This window comes from Mastomys coucha, unplaced genomic scaffold (assembly GCF_008632895.1).
Source record: "Mastomys coucha isolate ucsf_1 unplaced genomic scaffold, UCSF_Mcou_1 pScaffold8, whole genome shotgun sequence".
Classification (NCBI taxonomy): Eukaryota; Metazoa; Chordata; class Mammalia; order Rodentia; family Muridae; genus Mastomys; species Mastomys coucha.
The window spans coordinates 54,197,504-54,223,706 of NW_022196914.1; the positions used below are offsets into that span (position 1 = coordinate 54,197,504).

At 43.1% G+C, this 26,203-nt stretch overlaps 1 protein-coding gene across 4 annotated transcripts in view; it reads left to right on the forward strand.

Annotated features, from left to right (window-relative positions):
* The first annotated feature begins 7,350 nt into the window (after nt 1–7,350).
* Arsb (arylsulfatase B) overlaps nt 7,351–26,203 on the forward strand; it is a 169,890-nt gene continuing 151,037 nt past the window's right edge. The window contains exons 1-3 of one of the 4 annotated variants that reach the window (XM_031360546.1): nt 7,351–7,754; nt 21,453–21,639; nt 25,547–25,737. In XM_031360546.1, the coding sequence (XP_031216406.1) occupies nt 7,452–7,754; nt 21,453–21,639; nt 25,547–25,737 (681 nt within the window). In that variant the 5' untranslated portion in view covers nt 7,351–7,451. The remainder of the gene's footprint in view (nt 7,755–21,452; nt 21,640–25,546; nt 25,738–26,203) is intronic. The other 3 variants (XM_031360547.1, XM_031360548.1, XM_031360549.1) reach the window with 3 other exon arrangements.

Genomic DNA, 26,203 nt, shown 5'->3' on the forward strand with positions numbered 1-26,203 from the left:
ATTAGGCTCAAATGGGAACTTATGTGTATCTAAATGTATACACTATCTCTGAAATCTAGTATTTCTTATTAAAAATTCTAGAAAGAGTTGAAAGATATAGTTTACATTGTGTGACTGTACTACTAAATTTAACACAATTACATGCATTTGCTTTTTAAAGACTCTCCTTAGGATAGCATATGTATTTCACTTTCTTCTCTAGTAGTGGAATTTTTTGTTATAGAATATGCTTTTCCTAAACACATGTATTCACAATTTTTGAGTATGTAGACATGGTTGGAAAGAGTTGTCATGTGACTCACTCCCTCCTTCCTTCCTTCTTTCATTCCTTCCTTCCTTCCTTTCTTCCTTTCTTTTTTTCCCCCAAGATAAAGTTTCTCTGCAGCTCTGGCTGTCCTGGAACTTACTCTGTAGACCAGTATGGCCTCATACTCAGAGATCCATCTGCCTCTGCTTCCCAAGTGCTGGGATTAAAGGTGTGCACCATCACTACCTGGCTTATGTATCTTATTTTTAGGAAATGAGTATAAACTGTAGACAGTGTGGCATACCCAAAAAAGTAGTGTTCATAGTTTTTAATGCACAAAATAAGGGCACAAAGTATACAAATGTCCATCGATTATAGAAACCAAACACTAACTAGGTCAAGAAATAAGCTGTTACTGAGGCCAGGCAGTGGCCAGAGAGAGATTGCTTTGTTAGAATCCCTTGCCATAGGCACGCTGCCATGCTAGGATCTCTTTATCAGAGTAGAACCCGACTCTGCTCTGTGTTCTGGTGCTTGGAGAGTGGAGATGAAAAACAGTGATCAGATGAAGGAGTCAAGGAAGTTTCATTTTGAATCAGCCTCAGCCCTTATTCAAACTTACCAATTTCATAAATCTAGAGAATCTCAGAGCTAAAGGGAATTACTTTTCTTCTTTTTCTCCTCTTACCCTTTCTCTCCCTACATGCACATGCCCACACACTAAGACACCAAACAAAACCAACAAGAAGCTGAAGGTGCTGTTTAATGAAGAATTATCTTTTTACTATGCTGTATGGAGGCTCAAGGCTTCCTCCTGCTTCAATCGTAGCAGAGAATGTAACATATGCATGTAGATCCTAACAAATGGAAGAAGTGACCTCAGGACACCCCTTGGACACCCTCTTAGATATTTTCAGGTCTGGAGATCCTTTCCTTAGTTGAAGATGCTGCCCACCTCTATTTCTACAGCAAAGTGCATCGTGAAAACAGTTTAGAGGATGGTATCTAAACGAACAGACTTCAATCCTCTTTCTGATGCTCCAGGGCCAAACTGTGCCAGCCAGGAACAGAGCAATAAGTAATACCAACCACAACTTAACACACAGGTGCACAGTTCAGTTACCTCAATGAAGAAAGCCCTTCTACCAGTCTTATCTCCAAGCTGGGTAGCTTTTCTTCACACACACCAAGTGTTGGTTGCACTTTCAGACAGAAGGGGTTAAGGCTGCTTGGCCTTTGTGGCCAGTACTTAGTGTATTTAAAGGTGTTGAAACAAACAGCCGTTGGGGAGAAGCATTGAAACACAAGGGTGTTTCTGAGCTTCTCTGAGCTTCTTCTGAGCTTAGATTGCTGGTCTGCAGCATAAGCCAAAACAGCATGAGACCATGGGTGTGGGTGGCTGTGTGTGATCCCTTAGTGTAGAGTGAAGACCCGTGTTCATGGCATTTTGAAAATTGTGTCATTACACATAATAATGTTATCACTAATAATAACTTTAATAGGAATAGGACAAGAAGAAATAACTACTCGGGTAAAGAAAGTTTTTCAAAATTGAAGGTACAGAGGATACATGGTAAAAAATTAATTATGCTCCTTTGCCGGATCAATCTGTCTCACTAGAGACAACCAATCTCTCTCTTCCTCTCCTTTTCCCTCTCTCTCTTTCTCTCCCCAACCCCCGTCTCAGATACACACACACTTTAAGAAAATAAAAACACACTACCCATAACTTTCCCTAACTTCAAGAAAAGGTGTATTGGACACTGCTCCACAATATCCTTCTAAATGATTAAAACTTCAAGGCACATAGCTAGCGGCAATTTGAAAGATAAAACAATACTGACAGCTCCATTTCAGTGGCAGCAGAGAAGTTGAAGTACTTAGGAATTAAATTAATAAGAAATATGTAAATGTATAGAAGGAAAACCTTAATGTACTCCTAAAGGTTACCAAAGTAGGCCTCGGGAAAGGGGGAGGTACCTCTTAGTCTCTGATATAACAGAGTATCACAGTTTCTGCAAATTAACTCAGAAACTTAATTCAGTTCCAAGAAAGCACCCTCAAACATTTTATTTACTTATTTTGAAACAGTCTTGCTATATCAGCCCTGAGGTGACCATCCGTTTGTCTCGGCCTCCTGAAGGCTGGGGTTAAAGGTGTGTTCTCCCACACACAGCTCCAAAACTCTTCCACTAGACTAGATATGTTGATACGAAAGATCACACAGGAGCTCATCCCGAGGGAATAGCTAGGAAAACACAAAAGGTGCAAAGCAGTGGGAGCTCACTGGTCCTATTATAGCTTATTGAAAAGTGTGTGGATGTCTCTGTAACAGAAAGAATACAAATCGTGTGTAAAGGAGGCGGGTGAAATAGGACTGAACATCTAGATATAGGCCCAAGTATCTACGGAAAACAGTATATGGTGATGGTGGTACCTACATCTCTGAGGCACAAGTGGGCTTCTTTTACAGTGCTGAAAGTTTGTCATCTGGAAGTATCACCATTTATCACCTTGCTTTTTGAGACAAAGTCTTATTTTATAGCCCAATTAGCCTGGCCCCAAACTCATGTTCCTCCCACAAGAGCCTGTCAAGTGCTGAAATTGCATTTTGTGCCTACAGTCTGGCTGAGGTTGACTTTAAGCCACTAATTTTAGAGATCATGAATTTGAGTAATTTCCACTTTAGTCTTTGGGTCAGGTTTCTGCTCAATTCTGCCTAAGCCACTTTCTCTCTCCTCAGCTGGGGATAAAGGAGTTTGAAATCCAGACTAAGACCAGTCTTTGTTAGTGATAGCCTCCCATATTCTTTATTCTTGTTTCAATGATTTGTCCATGAATAACTGGCCTTTTGAAATGGCACATAATCAACCCCACTTGGTAACACTGTGAATGTGCATGCAGGGTTTTATGTGGACCTACATTTTTAACTCCTTTGGAGTTGGCACTGTTGGCAAAAGTATGGTTAGTTTTGTAAGAAGAGGCCAAGCTGCCTTTAGTATAGTACTCATTAGTTTGTGGCTATAAGGAAACTGTTAAAGTCCATGCACACATGGATGGGGAGGAGAACATATCTGGTGGTATCGACAATGAACCTATGGCTTTATGTAGATACATGTGGACAAAGGATGTGGGTGTGTAAGAAGACTTTATGTATGTGTTGGATGTAGATCATGGCTCTCAGTCTAACGTGAACAGAAGCTCGTTTATTCAGAGCCAAATAGGACTTGCCCATGGCTCAGGAACACAGATTCTACATGTACCACTATAGAAGAGGTCACACACAGATGAGAGAAAACCATAAGCCAAGGCATTTGCCAATTATATCGGTGGGGACATCAGGTAGGTGGACTACAGTCAAGCAGAGAAATCTCTTCCGTAGGTTTCACGTAGTCTTATAGCATTCTTAGCTTAGGTTAGGGTTGGGAAAGCTAATAGTCTGCAAAGTTAATAAGTTTTAGACCCAGAGGTCGGTAATACGTGGTTATTATGGCAGCTGAAGGTAGCCCAAGATGATTTTTGACTCTTGACTAGAAACAGTGCTTCTCTCCATAACTACAAAGTTCTAATTAATTAGTTGCAAGAGCTTCAACAGGGATGTGTTTCTTCAGAGAACTTTAGTGCAGTGTATATGTGCATACACATGTCTAGTTGCTATTGACAATCTACTGAGAGCCAAGAGGCAATGGCTACACAAGAGCAACAAGCATAGCACCAGTTTTGGTTTCTGAAGGCCATCTTCTTCCCAGACAGGTCAGAATTCCTTAGAGGAATATGCAGTTCCAAAGCAGAGGAGGGGAGATGCACAATGGGCCTAGGAAACTCATGGTGCGAAAAGTAAAGAAATGATGGGATGAGTGATGAAAAAGGAGCCAAAAGGACACAAGAACCAGACCACTGAGGCTTCTGTGGCCAAACTGGGGAAAATTCAGGCATAGAAGTAACTATGGGACTCCTGACTTATGTTCTGGATCTTTGCCACATGCCTTCCTTGGAGAATAATGTAGTTCCTCACTAAGTCCCAACTTATTTGAGATGGGATCCAAAGACACAGGCCCAGACGAAAAGATAACTGCAAGCCTTCTCTCACACGTGGACTTTCAGTTTCCTTCCACTTTAGCTCCCCTCCCCCATCACTCCTCTACTCTGGCTCCCTCCAACCCCATCACTCCTTTCCTCTTTATTTTCCTAATACATATGTTTTCACCCTGTTTTTACAGTGTCTTACTTACTGAGCATCTCCCTATAACCAAACAAAACATTCCATGTAAGCCCTCCCAATGGCTCTCACCCTATAATAGCCTCCTCAGCAACAGTGATGGGGTTCCAACAGGTACAACACAGCCAATTGACCAGTCAGACCAAGGAAGAACTGACCTTGCTACAATGAAGCACAGTCACCCTACAAAACCAAATAGATCCCTTGCCTGCAGGAGTCCTCCAAAACCACAGATGACTAGACTTGATGGCCGCTGGAAAGAGGGCCATGGGGGCCTTCCTGGGGCAAGGAAAATGCTAAACAGTTATTAGAAAGAGTCAAAAACCAAAAAAGGGTAGACAATACCTTCTGGAAGTATACCTGACTGCTTGGGAGCTGTGGATTGACCCCTTGGCAGGCCCAATCATTATGCTCATGTTAACCCTAAATCATTAAACTCATGTTAACTCTAAATCCTTATGATCATGTTAACCTCACTCTTTGGTCCCTGCCTTTCAGCTGTCTCACCAAGTCTCTCCATCAAAGACTTACAACTTTCACATCCTGGAAGGTCACTGAATTCTTCATGGCAGAAAACTACCAGCTCTTATCCTACCTGGAAGCTACCTCAACATGCCCCTCCCAATGTTGAGAGTTCAACAGGAAGCAGCCTCCCTGAAACTGTGATGCCTCGTCTCCTTTTCTTTTTACCCTTCTAAGGTTGGGATATATTGGTGTCATGAGAAATGGCTGTACTGGGCAATAGTACCAAGTCATAAAGAGTGGCTTAGCCCTGCCTGACCATTCCAGAGCCACCTACAGAAACAATATGCCCAGATGCTAAAAACAACCCACTTGCTCCCAATCAAACCAAAAAAATTAGTTATAACTTCCTTGTTGCGCTGTGCGTGTACGTGTGCACATGTGTGTGTGCATGTGTGTGTGTGTGTGTGTGTGTGTGTGTGTGTGTGTGTGTGTGTAGGCATATGTGTCTCCCAGCCCAGGTAAGTGCACTCAATCTTCATCCCTTTGAAAAGCTAGGGCCCCTCCCTGTTCAAATAACGCAGTGTCACTCAGCCTGTTGAAGTGTGTGTGTGTGTGTGTGTGTGTGTGTGTGTGTGTGTGGTGTCTTGGGGGTGCAATTATGCTCATGTTAACCCTCATGAGCATAATGAGCAATTATGCATATGCTAAAGGATTATGGCATATTGATCAAAACAAGAATCCAAGAGTTCACAATGAACTAAATACATAAGAAACTCAGAAACTCATAGAAAGGAAACTAGAAAGTCACTATGGGTAGCCATCCTAATTATAATCTATTCATGCAAGAAGTGAAAGCCAATAAGCAAACGTTTGAGGACTACTGAGTAATTCCAAGGGGGAAATGGTAAGTTTGCAATGGAGAACTGATGCCAGCAACACAGGGGTCCCACAAAACCAGGAAGCACCCACATCGCTTTCCTGTACTCTTGTCAGAAGCTGCTGTCTGAGTCAAATCTGAAAGAAACACCAAAGGACCCCCAGCAGAGAGATTTTTAAAAGATAACTATGCACAGTATGCACACCATAGGTGTTCAGGACATAGATGAAAATCAGACTCTTCCACCTGCACATTTTCAGGGCACCACCGGCTACAAGCTCAGGTGGAAATGTAGGGCACTGGGAGCCTTAGTGTGGGCTTAGTTCCAGGAGCAGTAATTACAGGAGGCTGTTTGATGTCTAACAAGGGCAGGGAAAGCCTGGGCAAGCGGCATATGACTACAGTCCCAGTTCTATCAGTGGTAGATGAAGAGGCAGGAGGTCAGAGAGCTGGAGGAGGCTATTCTGGGCTACATAGTAAACACCTGCTTAAAAACAAAAGGAGAGAAATATAGAAAACAAATATGGGGTAGAAGAATATGCAGAGACCACAGTGGGCATTTCTGTTCCCTCCTACACTATCCTCAAGACAAAGGTAAACAAACATCTCTTCTAAGAGTTTGTCTTTGGGTTTTAAAATTTATAAAATTTAAAACATTCTGACTATATTTTACTAAGGATAAGAAGCAGCCATCTACTTCAAAGAAAACTTTTATGCATGTTAAGAAGGAAACATATTCAAGGATAATTTTTTTTAAAAAAGGGAAACACTTTTTACTCTCACACAAATGCAGAAATTAAGCAATTTCATCTAACTTACTAACGAAGAAACCGATAAGAAATTAAAACTGGTATAGGGAACAATACAACAAACGCCCATCAGTCAACTGCATGGAAGTCAGTTGAGTACATCAGCAATAATTACTTTTCAAGGCTATCATTCATCCGGAGCTTCTAAAGCTGTAAAGTAACTCCCACGGCCTTGGCCTCAGCCAGAGAGGGTGTGTTCTCTATGCAGTGCAGAATTTTTTCTTTCATCTAACAGTTATCACTTATCTCTAGACACTGAGTAAGCAAACAGACGGTCTTCAGGTGGGCATACCCAGAACGTCTTGAAACGAAACTTCACCACTTCATTTCAATGTCTGTGCAGACAGAATGTGTTTGGCCCACTGATGATGGGAAGGAAGTGGCTTCATGGGTCCACACTTCATAAATGAATCTGAAACACCATCTGCAGGGCTCTCTTCTCTCTTCTCTCATCTGTAATGGTCCAAACATGGTTTCTCCTGGGGCTATAGGGGCGCTAATTATAATGCTTAGCTGCCAAGGTTGTGGCTAGATTTAATCAGATAAAGGTTGTGAAACAGCTTTGGAACTTGTAGCTATTAAGTTCATGGCTAGGAAAACTAACGGGCCTCTGGCTGGGCCTTGGAAGTAGCAGCGGAGTTTGCCCGCGTGCTCTGTGCGGCTCCTCCCCCGGTCCCCCCACACCCCCGGGAGGCGGAGGCGCTGGACGCCGGCCCTCCCCAGCCCGCGGCCCGCCCAGGTGAATGTAATTTTGCGGGGGGGCGGGGAGCCCGGCCGCTCAGTTCCCGATTCTGTCGGGGGTTCCCGCAGATCGGCCTCTGCAGGCTGCTAAGGATGGGCAAGCTGAGCAGATGCACCGGCGGGAGCCAGGCTGGAGGTCCCGGGCCGCAGCTGCCACTGTTGCTGCTGCTGCTGCCGTTGTTGTCGCCAGCCCGGGCCTCTGGGGCCGCCCAGCCGCCCCATGTGGTCTTCGTGCTGGCGGACGACCTAGGCTGGAACGACGTGGGTTTCCACGGCTCGGCCATCCGCACGCCGCACTTGGATGCGCTGGCGGCCGGCGGCGTGGTCCTGGACAACTACTACGTGCAGCCGCTATGCACGCCCTCGCGGAGCCAGCTGCTCACCGGCCGCTATCAGGTACTAGGTGGCCTCCAGCCCCGGGTGACCCCGCGAGCCTGCGAGCTGGCACCAAGTGTTCCGTAGGACCACGCTTGCTGCCCCTGGCTTCCCCAGGCTGCTGCCTAGGGCAGCCACTGCGCATGCCTGGCTTCCTCCTGGTGGCCAAAGGCTGGAGTGGCTTTCGTTTTCTCAAGGTCGGACTAGAGAGGGTTTCTGGGAACTCGAGATGCTGTGTCTGTGAATCCCCCCAAAAGGCTAGATGAAGTCCTGAGGAGGAAGGATGGAGAAGAAAAGGGAGGCCCAAGGAGCTCCAGAGGGGCACTGAAGTGAGAGGCCGCACTGGGACGGACCCCTGGTGACTGACGTGTTTCATAGGTCAGGAGTGACCTACTTGAGCCAGGAAACCATGTAGATGGGAGTTTCAGAGATTTAGAAACAGTAAAAAGACTTGGGATTGTTGACAAGGGGGACATCACCAGAAAAGCCTTCAGTGAATGAGTTTAGGGGGTGGGGGTGGGGTATGTGAAAGGTACAGCTCCTGCTGTACCTGGTGAGACAAGGTATACTCCAGGCTCCTATATCTTTCCTTTAATATGTTACCCCCTTGCCTATAACTATGCATGTCTTCAGCTTGGAAACTCCAGCACCCACCCTCCAGATCCTCCGCTGTGCACAACCAACAATGGAAGTCATTTCCGGGTTCTCCATACCCCTACAATGAAAATAGGGTACTGATATTCCTTCCACATTTGAGGGTGAATCCAGCCCACATGAGTATCTTCACTGTCCCTTTAGAAAAGCATCTACAACTAATGTATTTACCCACAGAGTGTGTGTATGTTAAATGACTGGGAACAGTAAGATCATATTTTGTAGTATTCTTATTGTAGTAAAACTTAAAAAAAAAAAAACCCACCCTATGAGGTAGTTATTTTAAACGCCCTTTACAGGTGAGGAGATAGCTTGCCTAAATTTTGGATGTCAGAGGAGGAGGCACAGAACTATAAGTTGTAATCCTTAGTTTCGTGCGTCCACTAGTCATTTCAGACCTATGAAATTAGGCTTCCCTCATTCCAAGTTTAAGAATTTTTAGTGGTTACTATTGGGTACTGGTATTCTGTCTCTGCTATCTATCTATCTATCTATCTATCTATCTATCTATCTATCTATCTATCTATCTATCTCTACACACATACACACACACACACACACACACAATCACAATCTTCTGGACTTTCTTCATGCAAAGATTTAGACAACGTGGTGTTGTATGACTCTTGATACATGTCAGCCAAAGATGTCAGATAGCAGATACTCAAGAAAACATGCATTAGCCGTGAGCATAAGTATGATGTAATTCACTGTGTAATGGATTATAAGCATACTGTTTATTCAGCAAGCATTTTGAACTTACTGCCCTCCTACATATAGGTTTACATAACCTTTCAAATCAAACTTCATGTTCTAAGACTGAGATAAAGATCCCAACAGTGCTTCAGAGACTAAAGAGAGAAGGTAATATTTTTATGAGGGACTCAGAAATATCTATATCCAGAGTTTACTGTGGCGCTAAAGCATGGTTTGCTTGCCCATCAGTAGAAAGGGCATTCCAGGGAATCTACCAGGCTGCTTAGTTTAATCAGTAATCCCCAGGCCAGAGTGAGTATCTCCCAGCACACAGTAGGAGTCTCCCAGCACACTACTCCCCAGAAGTAGGGTAAGGTGGTTCTGCATTTGCTCTGAAGATCAAGAACTGAACTCACATTGCAAAAGAATGGAGGGGCTGTTCATTTATGCAATATCCTCCTAACAGACATGGAGAGAAAAGCCATTACTTCACTTCAAGCCTCACTTGTAGGATTGATTGTTTTAACCCTAACATGCTACACCCATCAAGTGCTTGAAAATACTTGACTATTGGGAGTAAACCTGTGCTTAATAAGTAAAGGAAAAAGACAAGTTGTGTACTTCAAAACCATCTGAGGCGTCTCAGAGGAGCTGACTCAAACAGAATGTCGCAGACTTCATGAGATCCTATTAAAGATTACTTTGGTTTAGTGATATACATTTCCTGGAGTCTAACGACAATCGTTGCTTTCAAATATTACACGTTGGTACAGTCTCAGTATCTTTCTCATATGCTTCAAAAGCTAATTAAAACAGAATGATTTTTATACTTAAATAATTTAAAACTGATGACATTTCCATGTTCAGAATCATTGTAAGAACTAAAAGAAAATATTTGGGCCTGGAAGTGGTAGCACTCGGTGGGGGGTGGGGGGGGGCAGAGGAAGGTGGATCTGTGTGAGTTCAAGGTCAGCCTGGTCTACAGAGTTCCAAGACAGCCAAAGCTATATACAGAGAAATCCTGTCTTGAAAAACCAAATATACCATAATCTTCCAAATAATCAATTATTTTCTTACATAGCATCTACTTTGTATTTCTTAGAGACATAGGGACTTAGTAGTGGAGATAGTTCTGAAACATCCAAATATTTTTCTCTGAACAACGATATCAGTGTTGTTCTTTGAAACTGACTTCTAGGGTGTTTTTTTTTTAAAGAATTATTTATTTTTTGTATATGAGTACACTATAGCTGTTTTCAGACACCAGAAGAAGGCATTGGATCCCATTACAGATAGTTGGGATCTACCATTGGTTGCTGGGAATTGAACTCAGGACCCCTAGAAGAGCAGTCAGTGCTCTTAGCTGCTGAGCCATCTCTCCAGCCCCTGACTTCTAATTCTGTCATGATGTTATATTTATACTAAAGAGCAGTGGTTTTACAGTTTTAAAAGCTATGTTGTATTAGCACTGCTTTATAACGGGCTTGTAAGCTGAGGATGGAAGACTAAGATATGTTGGAGGGAAATGACTTGGGTGGCAAAGCACTTGCCTTACCAGCATGAGGACCTGACTTCAGATCCCCAGAACCACAGAGAAGGTCAGGCTGGTGCCACATGTCTTTAATCACAACACTGGCAAAAAAGGGGTGGGTCCTTGGAAGTTCATCGGCCAGCTAGACTGTTCTCTATATATGGCAGAGTTTCAGACCAATGGGAGACCATGTCTCAAAACAAAAAAGTGAAAGGTGTCCAAGGGCTGACACCTTAGGTTGTCATCTGGCCTCCACAATGGGTGCTGTGCATGTACATACCTGCACCCACATTTACACACACACACACACACACACACCATTCACACAGAAGAAATGTGCCCAAGGCCACAGGACTAAGAAATGATGGATTGTTTATGAATCAGACAATGTGTTCAGAATCAGTATTTATAGCAACTATATCCTGTTTTCTCCTTAGAAGTATTAAATACAGCAGCAGTGCACCTTCATACTTAATAATACCCTTATTGTATTTAACATTTAAGCTACTCATAAATATCTCTATCTGGAAAGTGAATCTATCATATTTTTTTTTTTGATAAAAACTGCCCATGTTAAGTGCAAAATGGGAAAAGAATCTTATTTCTGAAAAAATCATTTGGTACAATAAAATGAACATTTTGTTAGCTACTTCAAAGTTAGGTACTTATAAGAACTATTCAAAGGATAGCAAGCAAGCAAGCAAGCAAATAAACAAGGGCTTGAGATGTAGCTCAATGGTAGAGTACTTGCTTGTTTTTTAAAGAAATTTTTGAAAAGGCCCAGTATGATGATGTACACCTTTAATCTTTTCAAGTTTGAGGCTAGGCTAGTTTACAGCTAGGCCTATATAGGAAGGCCTTCTCTCTCTCTCTCTCTCTCTCTCTCTCTCTCTCTCTCTCTCTCTCTCTCTCTCTCTCTCTCTCTGTCTCTCTCTCTGTCTCTCTCTTTCTCTCCCTCTCCCTCTCCCTCTCTCTCTCTCTCTCCCCCTCTCTCTCCCTCCCTCCCCTCTCTCTCTCTCTCCCTCTCTTCTCTCTCTCTCTCTCTATCTCTATCTCTCTCTCTCTCTCTCTCTCTCTCTCACACACACACACACACACACACGCACACACACACGAAGGACAGAAGAAAGATGAAAGGGTATTAAAATTGGTAGGTCTTTGTGACAACACTAAATAACTCTTTTTAGTCCTCAGCTTGCTAGGTTCCAGAATAAGGAAGTGTAAATTTTGTCCCCCTTATTTTCCCTGAATGAATGTTTTAATGATTGTGTGCCCCCTTGATTTCTATACGGATTTTAGGACTCACTTGTCTACTTCAGAGGTGGAGAGAGACATGAATTTTTGACAGAGATTGTACTGATTTGCAGAACCACTTGAAAGTATTCCAGCCTTAACAACTGGAATCTTCCAGCCTTAGGACGGAGCCCTCTTCCTGACATCTTGAGTGTTCTTTAATGCCTTTCAACAGCAGTTCGTGGTTTCCTTTTTTCTAATATTAATTTAATTATTCATTCATTTATTTATTTATTATATGTAGCTGTCTTCAGACACTATAGAAGAGGGTGTTAGATCTCATTACGGATGGTTGTGAGCCACCATGTGGTTGCTGGGATTTGAATTCAGGACCCTCAGAAGAACAATCAGTGCTCTTAACCACTGAGCCATTTCTCCAGCCCCAGTTCGTGGTTTTCAAGATACAGATTTTGTAGTTTGTTGGTTAATATTTATTTCTACATACTTCATTTTTTATGCCATTGTGATTGGAATTACTTTCTTAATTTCATTTCCAGGTGTTTAGTGCTATTGTATAGAAATACAAGTGATATATGCACATTGGCTATTCTTGTGGGACTTGGTATGTGTGTGTGTGTGAGTTTGTGTGTGTATGTATGTATGTATGTGTTTGTATCTGTGTGTCTGTGTATATGTATGTGTGTATATATGTGTGTGAGACTATGTGTGTATGTATGTGTATGTCTGTGTATATGTCTATATGTATGTCTGTGTATGGGTTTGTATGTGTGTCTGTGTGTGGGTTTGTATGTGTGTCTGTGTGTGGGTTTATATGTGTGTATATATGTCTGTGTGTCTGTGTGTGTGTATGTGTCTGTGTGTACATGTGTGTGTGTCTCTGTGTATGTGTGTCTCTGTGTTTATGTGTGATGTGTATGTCTGTGTGTGTATGTGCATAGTGTGTGTGTGTGTGTATATATGTGTGTGTGATCTTAAGGTTTCCTGGATTAGCACTTTTCTTGCTTGCTCTTTCTTAGTATTTCCTTTCCTCATTGCTTGGGTTAGAATCTTTAGTGTACGTTGAGTGGTGCTTGTCTTGTTCAAGCATTGGTCCATCACCATGAAATGTGATGTGTGTGTGTTCCTTGTTTAACTGGTGTTTGTGGAGTTTGCCAGGTGTTGTGCGTGACCGTTGGGGTCTCCAGGTACTTTAGTCTGGCTGAGGTGAGGTTAGGAGTGACTGAAAGGGAGTGAAATAGCACACATTAATAGTGCACATAAATAGTGCATGTAAATAGTGCACATAAACAAAGGAGGAAGGAAGCGAGTTTAAGGGACATGGGAATAAGGGTTGTAAATAGAGTAGGTGAAGTGGGGATGCTGAGAATGTCCCTAAGGAGGCAAGAGTGACAGAGGCCTCAATGCCACAGTTAAGGTCCTGCAAAGAGTCTAACAAGCTATGGGAGGAACAAGAGAAACTGGTCCCCAGGCTGGATTCAGCTTGTCCTAAGTCTGAGAAGGTGTTGGTGGGTGGGAACTGAGGTGGATGAAGGGCCGGGAGCATGGGGGATGGGGCACAGAGGAAGGCTAAGTCTCCCTGGGCCTAATGCTTCTTCTTCAGGATAAAAATGTTAAGTCTTCAACTCTGGTTATTGCTATTCCCATAGTAAATGTTACACTTTAGATATTATATCCTAAAGAATGTATCCAATTTAACACTGTTTTACACAAGTGTATTTCAAGGAGTTATAATCAACTTCCATGTGGTGTCCTTTGTCTTGCTGTGTAGCCTTGGCTGGCCTGGAACTCATTATGTATCCCTGACTGGCCTTGAACTCACAGATCTGGGGCTTCTGTCTCCAGAGTGCTGGGATTAAAGGCTGTACTGCCGTGCCCAGCTCGGAATTCTCATTTTAAAAACTGTGTCTAGGAAATGCGTCCAGAAGTTCCTAATGTAAAGACTGTTTTTCCTGTCTCTCACTTCTTCTGTGAGGCAGCACCTCTTTATTAGTTTCCTAGTGATGCTATAGGGAATATTATTTTATATTCATTTGTCCTTGGTTCAAACTTTCCATCTTTCTTAATAGAATTTCTATACTGTTTTAGTTCAAGCAAATAACTTGAAAATACTAAAATTTCAAATTCTAACAAGTTGACTCGATTCACCGTACAATATTCATTACATGTCTGCATTCCCAGTATATTTTTTAATTTAAATTTAATTTTATTTTTTACATGTATGAGAGTTTTGCCTGCAAATATGTTATGTGCCAAGTTTATGCTTGGTGCCTGTGGAGGCAGAAGGCAGCATCATATCCCCTGGAACTGTAGTTGTAGATGGTTGTGAGGGGCCATGTGGGTACTGGGAACTGAACCTGGGTTCTTTGGATAAGCAACCAGTGCTCATAACCACTGAGCCATCCTTCCAGGATCCAATAAAAAGTATATACTTTAAAAAGTTGATTCATTTTATTTTATGTGTACAAATGTTTTGCTTGGGTGTGAGAACACTGCCGGTAACCCCAGCTCTTGAGATAGCAAGCAAGCAAACAAACAAACAAACAAGGACTTGAGATGTAGCTCAATGGTAGAGTGCTTGCTTGTTTTTTAAAGAAATTTTTGAAAAGGCTAGGTATGATGGTGTACACCTTTAATCTTTTCGAGTTTGAGGCCAGCCTAGTCTATAGCTAGACCTACATAGGAAGACCTCTCTCTCTCTCTCTCTCTCTCTCTCTCTCTCTCTCTCTCTCACACACACACACACACACACACACACACACACACACACATATACACACACACACGAAGGACAGAAGAAAGAAGAAAGATGAAAGTGTATTAAAGTTGGTAGGTCTTTGTGACAACACTAAATAACTCTTTTTAGTCCTCAGCTTGCTTGTCCCATGGGGACTGAGGAGGTCACTCCACACCAGAAGTCTATAAACCTTGGCAGAGAAGACAGACAATGAAAGATGATGCTGGCTTCTCTTCCTAAGGGACCTCAGCCACATTTTTCTTAATCGTATTGATAAATAGACCAGACACTTTCAGGGCCTTTCACTCACCCCTGAGGCAGAACCTTGATCAGGAAATATGGGGAAGAAGCTGTGACGTTCAGGGCAGGGTATTCTTGACTTGTGCTTCAAGTTTACTTCTAGACTGTCAGGAGACATGTGCAGAGGAAGAGGGCCTGTGGGCATGATGCTTCTTCTAAACATGGACTCACTGGCTGCTGTTCCTGCTTGTCCTCAGGATCCGGCCTGGTCCCCACCAGCCTTGGTGGTTCTGGCCATTGGACGGGGTTAATCTGAGGAGGAGCTGGGAGAGAGTGGGAGGAGAGGAAAACTTCAGGCGAGGCCATGCGATGCTGTTGGAAGAGTCACAGGGTCTTCTGGCTCCAGTGTGCACGGAGGAAGAGCTCAGAGCAGCATGCAGCCAGGAGGCCATCCTGTGGCCTGTGCTTTGTCACTGTGCTCATCCAAGGTGGGGGCACAGGATGCATCAGGCTTAGAAGAGCAGCTGGGGGCAGCAGTCAAGTATGTGTCTCCAACACAAAGGCGCCCAGGGCGGCTCGCTCTGATGGAGGTGGCTAATTTACCTCCCAATAAACCAGAAACAAGAAAATAAGGAAATAAGTTTGGAGTTGAATAGAATGTGATTGGTTGGCTTGTGGCATTTTTGTGGTTGGTTGACTGATGTGGTTGGTCATTGGAATAATCACTTTGAGGACGGTAAAATGGTTTAGTAGATAGAGGTGCTAAGCCACCAAGCCTGCTGCCCTGAGCTCAGTCCTTACACTCCACATGGTGGGAGGAGACCACCAACTTCTGCAAGGTGTCCTCTGATCTCCACGTGTATGAAGTGGTGCACGCACATCCACACACAAACACGTGCACACACATACACACTCACATACATACAAATATACCAGACACATGCGTGCGTGCACACACACACACACACACACACACACACACACACACTGACATACATACAAATGCATACATACACCACACACACACATACACACATATGTGATAAACAATTTCTTTTTTTTTAAAGCTTTATTTATTTATTTTATGTATATGAGTACACCATTGCTCTCTTCAGAGACACCAGAAGAGGGCGTCAGATCTCATTACAGATGGTTGTGAGCCACCATGTGGTTGCTGGGAATTGAACTCAGGACCTCTGGAAGAGCAATCGGTGCTCTTAACCGCTGAGCCATCTCTCCAGCCCCGTGATAAACAATTTCTAATCTGTGCATACACTGTTGCTTTCTGATCATTATCATCATGATTGACTTTGCTTCTTTAATCGTATCACTTTACTAAAAATTCTGTTTTCAGATTTCTGTATATTTTTGCCTTACTCAATCTCTATTGGATTCATAATTTAAATAGAGGAAGGGATGGAAACCATTTCTGCCTTGTTTATTCTTTTTACAAACAACATCACTTTGTGGGGTTAGTCAGAGACCCGCACTCTTTACTAATCAACACCAAAATAAATAGGCCCTTAAAACTGTCAGTGCTATGGGCCAGTTGTAAAGCCTGGGCACAGAGGGGCCCAGCCAGATGGCCAGGCCAGGCTCCTAAGACACAATGTGTGTTCTGTAGCTCTTGGCAGCAGCACCCTGGGCAGCTGAGTGCTTGTCAGAAAGCTTAATGGGGGAGGGAACAGATTTCCCACTCTCCATTTGTTCTGTGGGCATCTCCAGGAATAAACTGTAGGATGGTACAAGGGTTTTCTGACCCTGACTAAAACCTGCTGGAGACTGGCAAAAACACAGGCTGAGAGTTCTGAACCCCTAGCTGGTCAGTATCACATTCTGTGACTGTGTTCTGTCCCAGAAAGTTCCCTTCAGGCTCCCTGCCTGGTGTAAAGAACAGGGGCAGGTCTGTTCACTTCACTGAACTTGTCAGTGCTTGTAGCAGGTGCTATTTCACAAACACGGGTTCATGTTGCATGGCGGTTATGTGTTCAACTTGCATACGGCTGGTAGACCAGATGGAACTTCCCTCCTGCTCCACCAGGTGTTATCCCACTACTGTTGAGGGTGGGAGAGAAATGGCATCCACTACCATGTATGATATGGTGTTACATTGAGCCCCTGGTAGAGTCTCTGAGAGTGGCTGGAGTGTGATGTCCTGAGCTCCTGAGATACTGTCTTAGGATTTCTATCACTGTGATGAGACGTCATGACCAAAAAGCAAGTAGGGGAGGAAAAGGGTTAATTGGCTCACACAGACACATCACAGTCCATCATTGAAGGGAATCAGGACAGGAATTCAAAAAGGACAGAAACCGGGAAGCAAGGGCTGATGCAGAGGTCACGGAGGAGCACCACTTGCTGACTTGCTCATCATGTCTTGCTCAGCTTGCTTTCTTATAGAACCCAGGACCACTAGCCCTGTGATGGTACCACTCATAGTGGGCTGGGCCCTTCCCCCATCAATCACAAATTATGAAAGTGCCTTGAAGGCTTGTCCACAGGCTCATCTTATGAAGGCATTTTCTCTGTTGAGGTTCCCTCTTCTTAGATTACTTTAGCTTGTGCCAAGTTGACATAAAACTAGCCAGCACAGACACATAGTTAGTCAGTATGCTGCATGGACTGCACGAGGGGAACAGAAGAGCTTCTGACCTTCGAGCCATCGTCTTCCCCATCACGGGAGGAGGTGCTTGGCTTTGGTTTTCTCTTTCTCTTTTAAACTAGTGAGACTGTATTGCAACCATCTTCTAAGTCTTTGGAGGAAAGACTAAAGGTTTCTCAGTCACTCATCTCATTGAAAGCAAGATGCGCCGGGTAGTGGTGGTGTACGCCTTTAATCCTAGCACTGGGAGGCAGAGGCAGGCGGATTTCTGAGTTTGATTTCTGAGTTTGAGGCCAGCCTGGTCTACAGAGTGAGTTCCAGGACAGCCAGGGCTATACAGAGAAACCCTGTCTCAAAAAACAAAAACAAAAAGGAAAACGAAAAAAAAGAAAGCAAGACGCTTCCTGGGGTTTGAAGACCTTTGCCATCAGAGGAGCAAATCTTCAACAGTCAAGTGCAAACTTTGGAGGGGGATGTTTTTGCAAGAGCATTTGTTTTAATGAAGAAGAGTCAACCACACAAAACAGTTGAGTGGTAGCCCCAATGGACTTTCAGAGATCACAGCTATGCTTTTTCTATTTACACCTTCTCCCTGGGTGTTGACGGTGAGTTTTTGGATGGACTTGTAGATTTTCTTGTGGTTAGATAGCTGCCCTTCCTTCTTTGATTTGCATTTGTAACCCATGACAGCCCACCCCGCACACTGCGGGGTGACCCCAGAGTTCTGTGCTGGAGTGGAACAAGCTTGGCACTTGCCTGTTTACTGCATCTCAACACATTATAGCTTCCTGGCTTCAAATAGTGTTTGAACAGACCAAAACCACGTTTTTGGCTGCCATCCAGAGTTTGGCTTCTGCTTCCCAATAAATGCCATAAAAACGTTCTGTCAAATAAATTCTCAAGAACTAAAAAGAACAAATCCCCTGTTTTGTATGATCGGAGAGAAGGGAGACAGGTTTCAGCTGACCCCCTGGCTTGGTGCCCCTGGCACAGGCAGACCTAATTGCACAGTATCTCTTGGCAGTGCTTCCTAGTGACCAGAGATAACTCTCTGCACGTCATAGATGAGCTCTCCACGTGCGCTTTGGATGTTTATATCCACTGATGCCTTTGGGTTCCATGAAATAGTACTTTTATATCCTTCTCAATTATATATTAGTATATGTGAGGAAGAGTTTGAGCCTTGGCTCAATTTTTTTTTTTTTTATTTAGTAAGTGTGTAGTGCTAGCCATGGAAAGAATTCTTCTTTGTGTGTATGAACATACTTGTATGCGTGTGCCTATGTGTCTATGCATGTGTGTATATGTGAGTGCAGAGGGACAACTACCTTTCCCTAGGGATGATAAAATCCCTACCATTCAGGGGTGTGTCCGGAAAGAGATGGCATATTCAAATTAGAGTATATTAGAGAGGGTTTATTGGCAAAAGTGACTGTATTTTAGAAGATGTGCCTGTGAGCAAGGGCAGGAAGCATAGCGGAGAGGGACAGTGGAGCTGTTACCACCCCTAGACCAGTAGGGAGCGGAGGAAGGGATGAGATGACCTAGAAGGGAGAGGCATATGGGGATGCAGCCTTCAGAGTGGACTTCAGTACAGACCCATAGGTGGCCAGGCTGAAACAGTTCAACCCCAGGGCCGTTTACTCTCTCCCATCTCTCTTCTCTCTGGTGAGTGATTCCCCATCAACTGAGATCAATTCAAGCCAGAGTTAGAAGGTCAACAGATTCTTTGTTTTGGCTTCCAGAGACTGAACATGAACTGGTAGGAAGGTACCTAGAAGGCCTCTGGAACAGTGTGTGCCCAGTTAGTGTTGAGAGAGGAATCTCTACAGAGGTCGACTTTTATTTTAAACGGCTTCATCGACATGACTAGCATGTAACAAACTGCAGAGACGTTAAGCATGGCATTTGATCCACTTTGATGTTTAAATCTACCTGTGAAACCATGATAGTGAGTTTATCGTATTTTAACATTGAGGACAGCCCATGGGGGTTCTGCTGGCCTCAGCAGTCGTTGCATCATGGGCACACACCCATGTAGTTATGATTCAGAAATAATGAAAATTAAACAAAACTGAGCCAAATGCAAGTCTGAGAATCATTATAGTTTGAGTAGTCAGCCATTTAAGTTTGAGAAAATCAGTGCTAACTGCATTTAGTTAGCTCCAGTGGAACTGTGTAGATGCGAAGCTCCAATGTGCATTGTATTTGATAGTCATATGCAAGACACATACCAGGAAGTGGCTCAGGAGGGTGAGAGATCTCTGGAAAGCTGTGGTCTTTGGGGACGCAGAGCACCGGGAAGTGTGATGGTTAAGCTTGGTGGCTGGCTTGATTATACTGGAGAAAAGGGAACTTCAGCTGACTCATTGCCTCCATCATCCTGTGGGCACATCTGTGGGGGCATTTTCTTGATTGCTAATTAGTGTAGCATATTCTTGATTGCTAATTGGTGTGGCACTGACCGTCCTTCTGGGGGTAGTGCCATCCTTAGACAGGTGGGCTAGACTCTATAAGAAAGGGAACTGAACAAGCCTGAGAAAGCAGCCAGTAAGTGATGTTTGTCTGTGGCCTCTGCCTCCATTCCTGCCTCCAACCTCTGCCTCAGCACCACTCTGGGACAGACTATGGCCAGTCTGTGAGAAAAAGAAACTATTTTCTCCAACATGACGGTTTGGTCAGTGGTTTATCACGTCATCAGAGAAGCACACTAGCACAGGAGGGGAGTTGTGTTATTGATAGCTGCTCACAGCTGTTACTGTGTGCATTGTTGAATATTTAATACGTATTTGACATTCTATATCACTTCACTAACCCTGCGCAAACCAGAGGGAGTCAATATCGATGAAGATAACATTACAACTATCCACACGAAGTAACTCACAGAAGCTGCCATCTTACTGTCTAATGATCATAAAGCTCCTAAGCGACAGAGCCACAGTAGAGTTGGGTTCCTGCATTATATTATGCAGCAATTTAAGGAATTATTAGCAGCAAGTTGCTTGATACCCACCCTCAGTGGATCAGGGTGCTGGAGTCTTGCCGGGTTGAGAACGGGCAACCACCGCCTTCACTATTCTCAGAGCCCTGTGTATACAAGGCAGTGAGTGATTCTTAACCCCTTTGGGAGTTAAACGACCCTTTCACAGGGGTTCCATATCAGATATCCTGCATATCAGATATTTACATTATGTTTCATGATAGTAGAAAATTAGTTATGAAATAGCAAGAAAAATTATTTTATAGTTGTGGTCACTATAACATGAGCTATATTTAGGGGATTGCAGCATTAGGCCAGTTGAGAACCAGGGGTCTAAGGAAATCAGAATCTCCTGTTGCAGGGGAAGATTGCTTCATAAAATAGATGTGGTAGCATCCTAAAGTTTATCATAATTTCAATTTGTGGAGGGATTTATTAGGAGTATATTCTGATTAAAATTCAAGGAACTTGTAAAATTTATAGAAATTACATTTACTATTCTAAAACTCCACAAGTCTTTGTCGCCTAATGGCAGATGTGTGTGGACCCTGTGCCCTAGAAGTGCTTTTGCAGGCCACTCCCAAGCATCAGTGAGGGGAATGCGTTGTAGGAAAGATCAGTGTCTTTTCAGATTATGGTTCATGTAATGTTGAATAAGAAACACAAGCCATCAGTTTCATTGTACTGTTAAATTAGTCTTTCCAGAAAACTACCAAGTTCTCAAAGAATAGAGATGTTCCTTCTAACCAGATTTCAACTTCTTCCATGCAGTGGGTTTGGAATTCTTTCCCTTGATAGATTAAATTACTGGTTCCTGATATAGTGCTTTGATAAATGTTTGTTGAAAATATTGGTTTCAGTCATACATTCAAATCCTATTTGCGTCACTGAGGAAAATCTGCCTTTCAGAATAGGCCTGAGCATCCAGACCCACACAGATTGGTCCCATGACTTAGGCGGCTGCTTTATTTACTACTCCGTGGTGTTTCACGGGCATTAACCCCTAGTTTTGTGTTTATCTCTTTAAGATCCATTTGGGCTTACAGCATTACCTCATCATGACCTGTCAGCCCAGCTGTGTTCCCCTAGACGAAAAACTCCTTCCCCAGCTTTTAAAGGAAGCGGGCTATGCTACTCATATGGTCGGAAAATGGCACCTGGGAATGTACCGGAAAGAGTGTCTGCCAACACGCCGAGGATTCGATACCTACTTCGGTAATGGAAATGCACACGTTTCTTTAACAACATAGACTTACAGCAGCCAGCTCATAAAACACACCCAACTGTCATCTAACAAAATGACCGGAAACCTGAACACAGAGTGAATCAGGCAGCACCATAGGGAGGCTGCTTTCTGCCTTTGTCCCCATCAGCTAGCTCCTTGCTGAGCGTACTCTGGGCATGCACCCACAGCAAGGCAGAGGCCTTAGCCAGAGCGCTAAGGGAGAGTGTTAGGGACATTTACGTCAGAGACCACTGTGTGCTCTAGAATCTTCTTACCTGAAAATGATGGGCAGAGTTGTATGGAATTAGAGTCAGGCTTTGTATCTAAGAATGTTTCCTTCATTGAAGTTCACATATTTTTCCCCTCTGGACTGTGTTGTCCAGGAGGAGGATAACTCACCTTTCCTGGGCATCTTCTCCCACATATGAGATCTGCTTCCGAAATTACTAGGCTGGAGAAGATCGATTTAAAAAATTAATAGCAATAAAAATTTTTTAAAAATGGTACAAGGAGCTCACCAAACAATAACTAGAAACCAGAGAGCCCTCTGAAATAAATGTGAAACCCAAAGTTTGTTTTAAAACAAGACACCTTAAGCCTATTGTAAACTCTGCCTTAATTAATAACCTGTTTGCCACTAACTGTGTATCTTTCTGTCAGGGTCTTTTTCTATTGAGCTATCCTTCTGCCCAGCTGGTTAGTAACCTCCCTCCTTCTGCCTGCTCCTTCCAAACTGAATGTGTTCTTAACATAAGGCATCTAAATAGAGTAACACAGTTGGAGCGACCAGTAAGACATGTTATAATTTACATGCCACAGATGCATGGCTCTGGGAGCACTTCACATCTTAAGATGGGAGACTTCTTATGTTGGAAGGGAGGAGGGAGGGAGGAGGGAGAGCCTGCAGGAGTGTGTTACCACAAGGATACAGTAGGCGTTAGGGAAGAGTGATGCCTCTCCCAACTCAGCAGAGAACTTCCCCTTTGGGAGAAGGTAAAGGGGGGTGGGAGGGTGGGGAAGGGGGGCGGTGCTTAACTCTAATAAAAAAGTGATTGCTTTCTTGTAGATTGTTTTTAGGAATCTGCTTCCAAGCAAGGTAAGCCCAAAGCATAAATTCAGTGAAAAGGAGCAGATCTGCATCTGCCCTGAACCCATGTGGCTAAGCACTTGGCCCTAAAGCTGAGGTCAAGATGCAAAGGAGAGCATGCGCGTCCCCCTCCACACGTGGCGCTTATTTCTAGCTGAGTCTAAATAAGTCTTCAGTGCCCTTGAATGGCTGTTAGAAGTCAGCCTTCATGGAGTAACATCTTCGAAGTTCTAGAGGAATGGCTGGCCTGTGCCTTGGGGATTTTTTTCATGCAGGATGAATTGATGTCTGTCTTTTGACAGGCTGTGGATATTTAGAATCTTGATTAAAATCCAAGTTGTATACTTAACATCGTAGGTAGTTGGACAGCTGAGGAGAGAGAGTTCACTCAGTGAAGTGTTTGCATCAATGAACTTGATTTGATCCCTAAAATCTAAATTAAAAAAGCTGGGTGTCATCTAAACTTTTAGACCAGGTCAAGGACTATGGAGGTGGGTGGATCCCCGGGGCTCACTGTGCAGGCAGCCCTGCCTAGTTGCCAAACCAGTAGAGAACATTGTCTCAAAAAACAAGGGGGATAGCTCCTGGCAATGACGTTAGGGTTGTCCTTTGAACTACGCACACACTTACACACACACACACACACACACTAAAAACTCCACATAAAGGGCAGAAATCATATTCTTTTATGAGAATTAAGTTCCACCCTGGACCTAGATAAACAAATACCCACATTTGGTATTTGTCTATAATGGTTTGGCGAAGTATTTGAGTTCTATTTCTACAGTTCTTCTGTTTGTAATATCATTTAATATTTATGGTTCCTATACTCAAATATATCCTGTGCCTTTATCTTCCACAGTGATAGTTTATATTAATGGAAAGGAGTGTGAAGTGTTCTTTCCAAACTCTAATACCAAGTAGATGTTAAAAACCCAAACTGCTGGGCAGTGATGGCACACGCCTTTAATCTCAGTACTTGGGAGACAGAGACAGACAGATTTCTGAGTTCGAGGCTAGCCTGGTCTACAGAGTGAGTTCCAGGACAGCCAGGACTACACAGAGAAACCCTGTCTTGGGGGGAAAAAAAAACAAACTAGTGGCTTGACCACTCTAATCACCAAGGTAAGGTTGAAGTAGGTATGTGTGTGTGTGTGTGTGTGTGTGTGTGTGTGTGTGTGTGTGTGCGCGCACATGCACGGGGTGCTGCGGGGGGAAGCCTGTGGAGGTCTGAGGACAGCTTACAGGAGTCGGTTCTCTTCTTCTACTGTGTGGGTCACAGGGATCAAACTAAGGTTGCTAGGTTTGATGGCAAGCACCTTTCCTCATTGAGCAATCTCACCAGCCCTGAAATTATTTTTTTATGAATACAATTTTTTCCTATTCCATATTAAGTAATAAATATGTTGGATTTATTTCCTATAAATATAGATAAAATCGCACAATAAGTTATATTGATGTCATATACTAGTTATATTCAGGACTTTGAACTTGTTTGATCATGAAAAATAGTTAATCTAAAATGAATTGAATTATTACATAAGCTGTATAAGGCTCTTAATTGTCACTGTAGACAAAATTCATGAGAAAGGAAAGAGCTAGACCCACTTTTCATCATTTTAAGACTAAAAGGGAATATATTTAAGAATATAGATAAGCTCACAAAGTTTATTTCTTTTTAATAGTTTTATTAGGGTATAATTCATATATTATGCAGTTTACCCAATTAATGTATTTAATTTTGTGATTTTTAAACAATTTGAGGGATTGTGCCATTATTACCACAATTCAATTGTTGGATATGTATATATATGTATATATGTGTGTGTCTGTCTGTCTGTCTGTCTGTCTGTCTGTCTGTCTGTCTGTCTGTCTGTGTGTCTCACAAAAAGAACCCAAATCCCATGCGCAGTCTTCACCAGCCTCCGTGTAACCACAGCCCTGGGCCGTCCATCACGAACTACTTTCTGCCCTATGTTGATTGACCTTTTCTGAGCAAGTCTGTAAATTTAATCATAATATGCAGTACAGCTTATTTTCATACTTTCAAAACATGAACATGTGCAGAACAAAGATTAGTTGGGGAATTTCCTTCTCTCCTATGCTTCATTCTCTTTTGTGCAAGAGGGATCTGGGCTATAGAAACAGAGAAGCTGACGAGCCGCTCAGCTCAGTAAGCAGTGAGTCTGTAAGCAGCAGGGCCAGGTACACAGTCTAGACAGAATGCTGTACTTAGATCTCTGGGACTGCTCAGCTGGATTAGAGAGCTTGAATTTGGAGAGGTTTGTATCTTTCCACCAGTGGGTGTCAGCATTTGACTAAATATAACTATGGCAAAAGCCCCGTCCATAAATAGCCACAGAAATCCATCTCCCAACCTCAGTAGCAACAAACGACATGATTTGAAAACTCTTTTTAGTATGTTACAAGAAAAACCTTGTAACACATTATTGGTGTGCTATCTTTTTTCATAGATTTGAAAGGATTAGCATCTGGTTGCCTCCTGAACTTAAACTCTAATTTCTAAAGACCTATTTCCATGGATCAAACCATTTATAAAGAGTGACAGGACAGAACAGATGCTCTAAAAGACTCAAGTGAGAAAGGGACTTGGATTTCCATTGAGTACCATTTCAATGGTGTCTACCAACAAATATAGAGATGTTAAGAAATGAACCCTGATTAGCCCTGACATTTGATTAGCCTCGTCATGGGCAATCAATTGCATTAGGCAATTAAATGCTGGAACATTCGTTTGCCTAACAAGCTTTATGCCATGCTGACAGTTTCTTCTTCCATTCTTCTTGTAGGATACCTTCTAGGCAGTGAAGACTATTACACCCACGAGGCCTGTGCACCGATTGAGTGTTTGAATGGTACCCGCTGTGCACTTGATCTAAGAGATGGTGAAGAACCCGCAAGAGAGTATAACAATATTTACTCAACAAACATATTTACCAAAAGGGCTGCAACCCTCATAGCTAACCACCCACCGGAGAAAGTAAGGCTTCTTCCCTTAATATTATCAAAATCTTGTTGCTTCTAAGGGAATATGAATATATATATATGCATATATGTATGTATGTATGTATATGTATATTTGTATATATGTATAACGTTTTAGAGCATGTTCCAGTTAGTCAGAAAGGGAAGGTTGTTAAAAATGAAGAATCTGGATCTTCCCTCTAAAGATTTGATGGATCAGGTCTAGGAGAAAGCCATGCAGTAGATAGAAACCCCTAAGAAATGATTCTTACAGGAAGGGACCCTGGGCTGCAGATGGAGGAATGCTGTCTGTCCTTCAGCATTTCAGTGGAAACCCTGCTCACTCTTATGATGCTTTATGTGTGTGTACCGTAAGTGGTTAACAAAGCTAGGCTTCAGGATTCCAAACCCCATTTCTGGGGAGCTGTCTAGAAATCTCTGTATCTATGATATATTACCGCTCCTAGAGCACTCCCATGTCT